The following is a 9,331-nucleotide window of genomic DNA, read 5'->3' on the forward strand; positions in this document are numbered from 1 at the left end:
GGGCTTGAAAAGATGTCGATTTTGAGGACCGGGACCCTCTCAGCGTACATACCGACGCCTGGCTGGCGCCGCACCGCGTCGGATCATCGACTCATGGTCGGTGCTGGCACGTGAATTTCGGCTTGACGTCGGCCTGACGCCGGAGACATATATATGTAAGATATCTTCCCGACGTCGACGATATAACACCTAGCTGAAATCTGTCAGGCATCGGGAATCCGACATCAGCTATACGCCTCCCCGTCGTCGGCCCGTTTTAGGCCATCCGACATAGGCACGACATCGGTCACGCGACATCTTCTCGACATTCAGCAGGCATCATTTATCCGACGCCGGCTTTACATCTAACCGACGCTGACCAAACCGCAGGCAATAAGCCTAGATCCTCTCGAAGTGGGGCCGGTGCCGATTCTGCGACACCGGACGCACATCGATGGAACGTAAGACCAAATTGACAAAGCCAGCTTAGAGGATTGTTACAAATAGGTCCACAGATATGTGGGGCACGAGGGTAACCATTCTGGGTTATTTCTCTCCCGTCAACGTTCATAGGCCCAGAGCTAAATTTTCAGGAAGTTAAAGGGACGACCAGACATTAAGCGTCGCGCGCGCGACGCAGACTCCACCATTGGCCATTCAAATGCTGCTTGCATCGGCCCGCGAAACTCCGCCATAAACTAACGCGGTCGCTCCTGGCTGGTCCTTTCGGCCAACGCGGACCACGCCCGCATCGAAGTCCGTCCGCTCAGCAGCCGCGCTGTCCCGTCGTCGGTGATGTGCTGGCCCGCGGAGGCCCGCAGATGGCCTCTCTAGAGACCTGGTCCGGAAAAGTCTCTCCAAAGATCTGGTCCGGAGATATCCTCTCCAGAGAAAGCCTCTGCGCGCAATGCCCGTGATGACCTTCTTTGGGCGATGGCTATACTCGGTTGGAGGCCATAGTGTTTCATTATCACCTCGATTCTTTGCATGCATATCAGCGTGCCAACAATGTTCGCTTCCAGTTTGCATAATGCTCCTTATTGTGGGCCGTAAGTTTGAGATGTGCTTTCCCAAGGTGGTGTATAGTTTGGTGTATACCTTCACCAATGTTTGACAAAGCCACCCCTGCGTAACTTTTGTTTATTACCCGATCTATTCTTCTCCTCAAAGGTGACTGCAGGCATTCCACAACATGCCAAACGCAACAGTTGTATAAAAGACGCACCAGATAAAAGGCCCGAAAATCCCCTTCTATCAGGTAGTTGGGTCGACTATTGCCCCAGACATTATGCACCTCCTCGAGCCGGCTGTGCAGCGAGGACGGTCGTGCCGCGCCAGCCCGGCCGGCTGGGGGCGCCGCCGGCGGCGGGCGTCCTGAGGAGAGTGACTACCGCCGGCTCCGGTCACTCAGAAGCGCGACCCAGCCGAGCGGTGAACGCTGAAACGAGCCCGGCCGTCAGTGACGCTCACGCGTGGCCATGACGTCAACACTGGCTGTGTCGGAGACAGACACTAGCCCGGACATGGTCACCGGGCGTCTGCCGGCGACTGGAACCGCGGCCACGACACGGTCACTTGGTCACGTGGTATGTCCCAATGCCAAAAACGTCATGGTCATCGGGCATGCGTCAACGTCACTGACTCAACACAGCCACAAAGGTTGGGCCAGCGACATTGCATCTCACAGCGACCACTGCATGACTAAAAGCGCCGCACAGCGACCCCATCCGATCACTGAGCACCTGCCAGCGTTAACATTCAGGTACGGTCGCTGGTCGCGTCTTAGTGTCGAAAGCATGCACGCACTGGTCGCATCAGTCGTGTCGTGGGGAAGATGTGTCCACATTGGTTTTGCCGTGTCGCAGTATCGCAGTGCGCGAGCGTCGTTCGTAGCAGGTACGGGGTTTAATCCAGCCAACAGACCCAGCGCTGGGCGTAGGATTTTGCGAAGCGGTTTTGTCCATAGCAGGGTCGACTTGGAGCAAGGCACGTGCCAGTACTCGGTGCCACACACTCTGGCCTGATCAGGTCATTGGACGTGCCAAGGCCTTACTCACTCACCATCTGGCCCCAAAGCAAGATATAACCACGAAATAAATTCAGGTGATAGCCTGGTATCCCAGGAATTCACTGACATTCGGTTTGATCGCTCGAGATCAACCATCGATACAACAAATTGGGTTATCCTCAACGCCTCGGAGAAAACATGAAAAATACAACTTAACAGAGTCTAGCACAACAAAAAAGACACCATTTGCGGCTATTGCGCAACTTAAACTGCATTTGCTGTGCAAACTGTCCCAGAGCCTTCCAAGATGACGTCAAGGCCAAGTGACCTGACGCGACCTTGGAGCAAAGCTGCTTGAAAAACAAGCGCGACGAAAGTACCGCCAATGGCGCTAAACTGTGGCGCCGCCAGCTGTCGCTTCTTCGTGGCGCCGGAAACCCTGGTCGGGTGGTGGCTGCCCGGCGCCCGGCGGGGACAGCTGTGGCCTGACACGCACACAGTCAGTGGTGCGTGGTCGCTGTGTAACGGTGGCGTCACATACTGATACGGTCAATGCGTCACGCTCAGTGTCACACACGGCAGTCACTGGATCCGTGTCAGCGTCACGCGGCACAACTTCGCGTCAGATAACGACAGAAAGTGCAGCGCGCAGGCGTCACCCAGCGGCGCATGGGGATCTGACGCCTTCTGCAGCCTGCCACAGGTACAACACTCCAACCCCAGTGCAATGCACCCGCAGATAGCGACAGCCTTTCCACGAGAGCAAGCTAGCGACGAAACGATACGTGTGCAACCATGCTTTTAAGACATAAGGTTGCCGTAAAATCAAGGGGTGAAGTCAGGCTATGAGCTAGAGACAAATCAGGATTTCAGCCTTCAAAATGTAATCATGGGAAAGCCTGACCTGAAGATGATATTCTACATGAGAAAACGTAAAAAGCGTGCATTCTACGGGCAAAATTGAGGCAAAAAACGTATTCTGATAAAATCGGAGACCGTATTCCCCAGTAGTTACACACACAGTTCAGTCTACTACCTAGATCACAAGGAAAAAGGACAGCGTCAGTGAAAACGAAAGCAATTCTAACATCCCTTGGCTTAACAATTGATTTCGCAAGTAAAACATGTGCATTTGGACAGTGAACTAGAACGCGGCCGCATTTGGAAGCAAGATGAGTGTTTCACGTGCGCTTGTCACCAGTGCTTATGCTGCAGACAATGTAATAATAGCCCCTGTACGCTATGTGATATGTAGTGTCTGCATAAATTGGGTTCATGCATCCTAACCGGGCACAATTTAGAGTTTGCTTGGCTGTGCCAAAAGGGCATTTGCCAGCGATAGGTCGTTTAATGCCAACAGCGCCAAAACGCATTGCCAGCCATAGGTCGATTAGTACCACCAGCAGCTGTATTGGGTAAGTGTAGTACCCCAAAGCTCGGTAAAAGCCAACTAGCACAAGGCTGGAAATCTCACGAAACAGCTTGGGATCGGGGAAAACTCTTACACGGCCAAATAACCAGCCATCACATTCCATGACAACTCCATCTCGTGGACATTGCCCTAGCTGATGGTAGGTGGTACAGATGACGTTGTAGTCCAGACAGAACCACTCTTCATTGGGTCCGTTTGATGGCGATAATGCAAACACACCCTATGAAGAGTAGTTCAAATGCGTGAGAATATTTCAATAGTGAACTTTTTCTACTATTCCACTAGTGAAACGCCAATGATAGTGAACAGTCCGCCCGGAAATCCAAGATGTTTGGCACTGCTACACTTGACAGTCGGTCCAAGCTGATCAGCTCAGACGGTCTAGTGGGGCTGACAGAGCCTGGATCTACTACGGACAAGTGACATCGCCATGCTCGATGTAAACCCGCGCCTGTGCAAGTCTCCTGCACCGGAAGCTGAACGCTGACTCTTTCGCCCCGAAGACAAACACTTGGACTAGCTGCTGACGAACGAGCCCGGCCATGGTCACAAGACGAAGCTAACAACAGCCAGTGGCTACACAAGCTTACAGGTGACAACACACGACGCTCTACACCGAACTAGCGATTAGTGGTGTTGGTAAGTACCCACGAACACCACCCAGGGACGTCCACGGAAACCCAAGCAGACATGAGCGATACGACGTTACCCGAGAATGGATTGTCGATTACCTCGTTTAAACAAACATAACTAGATCCTTACATTTGGCGCTTTCAAATATCTTATTGATATTGGCAAAGACGGCGTCGGGCTTCTGTGAGGCGTCCACAGTGGCAAGGAGACCTGCGGAGAGGACGAGCAATCAAAAGTCGGGGTCCCGGAGAGCGGGGTGAGTTGTCATATCATATTTGACACGACAGGAGGTAACGGTGGCAGGGGGACCTACTAGAGTGTCATACACATCTGGGACCCAACAATAGCGAACCCACACAACACAACAGGTGATGTTGTCAAATATGCTTGTGTTGTGCACCATGTTCAAACCAGCTACGTCATAGATTTTTAAAAGAAAATACAAGTAGTTACTTTTTCAACACTGGCTATTTTGGGCAGCTCGATCTTCCTAGCCATCCCATACTTGGTTTTCTTGTTCGTTGTTTTGGCATTGTTTCTTTTATTAAAGCCCCATCACCCGACGAGGTATTGGAGCCGAGTGCCTCGGCAGGCGGCCGTGAGCGGGATCTTACTCCAGGCACTTGATAGACCTCCGAAAGGAGCGTGACGCCCGTCATCGCGTCCCCTTTCATGGAGCACCAGCGGCTAGAATATTTTGTTAGGGTCGAGAAACTACGGCGCAGCTGTGATTCGAGCCCAGACCCTCACGCAAGAGCCGGTGGCGCTAACCACTCGGCCATTACGTCCTCGTAAAGCGAATGAGTTCTCCGAGCGCACCTTTGCCACTGTAGTAGTCACAGAGTGGTTTGGTCTGCTTGTGGTAGGAGGCGAGTCGCTTCTTCAGCGCCTCGGCGTTATCGTCGGACCGCCGCATCAACGGCTCGCCGGTCACCTGCCGACAACGAGGTCAGGGTCAGAAAGTCACCTATAGCATTGCAGTCAGAGCGTCACCCACGAGGTCACAGTCGGAACATCACCCACGAAGTCACGGTCAGAGCGTCATCCACGGGGTCGGTCGGAGCGTCATCCACGAGGTCACGGTCAGAGCGTCATCCACGGGGTCACAGTCGGAGCGTCATACACGGGGTCACGGTCAGAGCGTCACCCACGAGGTCACGGTCAGAGCGTCACCCACGAGGTCACGGCCGGAGCGTCACCAAGGGCCACGGTCAGAGCCTCACCCACGGGGTCACGGTCAGAGCGTCACCCACGAGGTCACGGTCGGAGCGTCACCAAGGGCCACGGTCAGAGCCTCACCCACGGGGTCCAAGTCAGAGCGTCACCCACGAGGTCACGGTCAGAGCGTCACCCACGAGGTCACGGTCAGAGCCTCACCCACGGGGTCACGGTCAGAGCCTCACCCACGGGGTCACGGTTAGAGCGTCACCCATGAGGTCACAGTCAGAGCGTCACCCACGGGATCACGGTCAGAGCGTCACCCACGGGGCCACTGTCAGAGCGTCACCCACAAGGTCACGGTCAGAGCGTCACCCACGAGGTCACGGTCAGAAAGTCACCCACGAGGTCACGGTCGGAGCGTCACCAAGGGCCACGGTCAGAACCTCACCCACGGGGTCAAGGTCAGAGCGTCACCCACGCGGTCACGGTCGGAGCGTCACCAAGGGCCACGGTCAGAGCTTCACCCACGGGGTCCAAGTCAGAGCGTCACCCACGAGGTCACGGTCAGAGCGTCACCCACGGGGTCACGGTCAGAGCGTCACCCACGGGTCACGATCAGAGCGTTATCCACGGGGTCATGGTCGGAGCGTCACCCACGAGATCACGGTCAGAGCGTCACCCACGAGGTCCACGGTCGGAGCGTCACCCACGAGATCACGGTCAGAGCGTCACCCACAGCGTCCAAGTCAGAGTGCTACCCACGAGGTCACGGTCAGAGCGTCATCCACGGGGACACAGTCGGAGCGTCACCCACGAGGTCACGGTCAGAGCGTCACCCACGAGGTCACGGTCGGAGCGCCACCCCAGGGTTAACGACAGGGCGTCACCTAAGGGGCCACGGTCAGAGCGTCACCCACAGGTCACGGACAGGGCGTCACGGCAGGAGACCGCCACTCACGTATCAATTTAAAGTTAGAGTATCACCTGTCAATGATAGAACGTTATGAGAATATCAACAGTAAGGCTAGTCACGCGACCACTGATCCCCATGCACGGCAGAAACGCCGCAGACGCGACCGTCCAACCGCTGCGCCGACACCCGCCGCGACCCACCGTTCCGCGCGACACCGCACAGCGCGCCCCACAGCTTACTTACGTCGTCGGTCATGGGCACCCTGGGTGGGTGGAACTCTTCGTGGTAGCTGCGGCCCGAAGCGCGGTGGATGAGCCGGCCCGTGATGCGGCGCACCAGCAGCGAGTCGTCGATGCTGAACTCTACCACCGAGTCCAGCGGCCGGCGGCGCGTCTCCAGCAGCGAGTCCAGCTTCTCCGCCTGCACCACCGTGCGCGGGAAGCCGTCCAGCAGGAAGCCGCGCGCGCACGGCGCCGAGTCCAGGTTGGAGTCGATGAGGCTCACCACCAGTTCGTCGCTCACCAGTTTACCTGCGCAGAGGCCGGCGCTCGTACGGACTCATCGCTCAGCGTACCCACAACAGCGCCTGTTCGACGCAACCGCGCTGGCACCCAGCCAGCACGACAGCAGCCCTGAGGGTATCCCCAGAGAACGGAGGTGTGTCTGGGTCAGACTACAGAGAATACATGTTAAATATGTCCATGCAGCAACGACATTGCAGCCAAGCAAACATACACCATGAAGTAAACCATGAATTCCTGAGCTCTGAATTTGGCACACATGGCACATGTGCCATTCCATGCCAGTTTGTGAAGAGAGCCAACTTTGCAAGGAGGTATGATACTGAGAGGGAAATGGTGCACAAAATTACACCAAAACCTTATCTTCCCAGGTATACTTAAAAAAAACAACAGGGCATATTTTCCTGGGCCTAGTTTGGCTCACACAAGCATGAGGTTCCATGCAACAATGTCACCCTATGTGTGTCCAGCACAGTGGATGAATTTTTGTAGTCTGGTGTCTCAGCCAGGCTAGGCAACCATAAGGGGCATGGCACTTACCTGCATCCATGACCGCTTTGAGCTCCTGACCCAGCTTGGAGCCTGAGGCCACCTCAGCACGCAGCATGTCACCTGTGGAGAGGTGGCACACCCCATAGCTCTTCTGCAGCAGTGGGGCCTGTGTGCCTTTGCCAGAGCCAGGCGGGCCCAGCAGGATGGCATTGATACCAGGATGCTGGCCGCGGGCGGCTGCTGTCTCTGGCGACACCTCAGGCTGTGGCTGCACGGCAGTGGGTGCCATCCTGGTTTACCTGCAGAAGGAAGAAATGTTGAACTGCTTTGTACTGGAATTTGAATTAAATATTTCTTAGAAGAAAATACCAGGCAATCTTTTTAATGACGGCAGCACAGCAGAAATAGTTTTGGACCAAATCTCATAAAACCTGGCACAAATTGAGACAGACACAAATTTATTTGCTGAGTCAATAAATCTTACAGGGTTACCAGCTTGGCTGAGGCACCAGACCTTAGTTGAGTCCATTTGTTGAGCCAAGGACAGACCAGTTACTAGAACCATCAGTGATTTTATGACTTTGTCAAATCCAACCCCATGAAATAGTTGCCAGGATGTCATTACTGCGTGCGATATTTTCGGCGTTATGTTGTTCTATGCACTCTGCCCCGATTAAAACATTCCAAGCTGTACCAATAACCAGAATGTCACATGCGAGCACGAGCGGCGCCTCTGGAATGTACGATTTGAAGGCACACTAAAAATTATAAAGCTATAAATTTCAAGAAAGTTACGCAATGTAACAGCTGGACACATCACCTACGTGCCGGGGCGGTTAGAAAAGGACCGGAACCGAATGTGAATATATGTCTACAAAACTGACGCCTTTGTGACTTGGTTCCAGCGCTGCTGACAAGACAGTCATGTAAAGACAGAAAATGGCGTTTTTCTACCCACAAAACTATATTCCTTCGTCTAAAAAAGCCAACAATGGTTCAAACTTCAAAACTAATATTTTAAACGATTTTAAGAGCAAATCCATACCTTGATACTTCATTTTTTTATATTTTCTCTGACCATATCAAGGAAAAACCTTCACCTCAAAAGCAAAGTTAGTGTATGATGACGCAATATAGCTTATGCTGACTGCCAACTTTTAGTGCTTCTTCCATGATGCAGTCCGAAATGTTTCTAGAGATTTTCGAGAGAACAGTAGTAGGGTTGGGGAGTTGTGCTGTATGTCGTTTGCGTTCTCGTTGTTTGCCATTGCTGATGCGCAGCTTGTCTTTGGCCAAAGCGATAGGCACGCCCTGGTTTGATACATCTACCTAAATATCGTGCGTATTCAAAAGGAAAAATATGTTATAAGTGCCATACAGGCCGTTAAAACTAGTAGGTTAGGATATTGTATGGCCATTGAAAATGTTCAAGAAAAATGGTGGATATTCCCGTCTTGACGCTCCATTGAGGTGTGTGGATGACTGTTGAGGTAACATTTCCAGAACGTCTAAGTGTTCACTGAATGGCGTGGACATGGAAAATGCAACTTTGGCTCATTCATTATATCACATGGTTCCCCAGAATCGGATGTATCTGCCTATGACAAACAGCTGTTACAACATAATCAGAAACAATCTGTATTGTTGTAAAGTTCTCTTTGCTATAACCTATTAATCATGCTGTTGATAAGTTATCAGGCCATCAGTTAACTTGTGTTGTCAACAGCTCCCTTCTTAGATTTAACTGCAAACTTGTGTGTTGTGTAATTTGTGTCTGCAGATATTTGACATTTTCTGTATTACTGTCTACAGTCATTTAAGTATGCTGGTGACAAACTATTAGCTCATCAGTTTTCTTGTGCTTCTTGTAATGGCCACCACCACTACTTTTGTAGATTTAATCAAAACTTTTTGATCAAATAGAGTTCTATTATTGCCCATGCTGAGGAGCATCTATATGAGCCCTGCCCCCCTCTATTCATTGGTGAGATTCCAGGTAAACTGAAGAATTTAGGGACAAGAGCTGAATATGTTATACTGCTTGATACCTATGATCTATCTTACCCCCTGTCACATGACTTAGCAGCCACTGTAGCCACTAACCACAAGCCATGCTAGTAGAAGTTTGAGCAAATAGAGAGAGCAAAGTAGCTCAAACCATCTAACCATGGGAAGGTGAATCTGAAGATATG

At 52.4% G+C, this 9,331-nt stretch overlaps 1 protein-coding gene across 4 annotated transcripts; it reads right to left on the reverse strand.

Annotated features, from left to right (window-relative positions):
* Positions 1-1,102: 1,102 nt before the first annotated feature.
* Ak2 (Adenylate kinase 2) lies at positions 1,103-7,988 on the reverse strand. 4 transcript variants are annotated; one of them, XM_037224156.1, is made up of 6 exons: positions 7,964-7,988; positions 7,188-7,438; positions 6,370-6,656; positions 4,872-4,986; positions 4,182-4,262; positions 1,103-1,417 (listed from the first exon to the last, which is right to left on the reverse strand). In XM_037224156.1, exons 2-6 carry the CDS (start codon positions 7,426-7,428, stop codon positions 1,383-1,385), a joined length of 759 nt encoding a protein of 252 aa, XP_037080051.1. In that variant the 5' UTR covers positions 7,429-7,438; positions 7,964-7,988; the 3' UTR covers positions 1,103-1,382. The 4 variants fall into 4 exon arrangements, with proteins under 4 accessions (XP_037080051.1, XP_037080052.1, XP_037080050.1 ...); XM_037224157.1 differs by having other exon boundaries at positions 7,960-7,984; XM_037224155.1 differs by lacking the exon at positions 7,964-7,988 and adding an exon at positions 7,935-7,959.
* Between the last annotated feature and the right edge of the window lie 1,343 nt (positions 7,989-9,331).

This window comes from Pollicipes pollicipes, unplaced genomic scaffold (genome assembly GCF_011947565.3).
Source record: "Pollicipes pollicipes isolate AB1234 unplaced genomic scaffold, Ppol_2.1 Scaffold_4881;HRSCAF=5763_pilon_pilon_pilon, whole genome shotgun sequence".
NCBI lineage: Eukaryota > Metazoa > Arthropoda > Thecostraca > Pollicipedomorpha > Pollicipedidae > Pollicipes > Pollicipes pollicipes.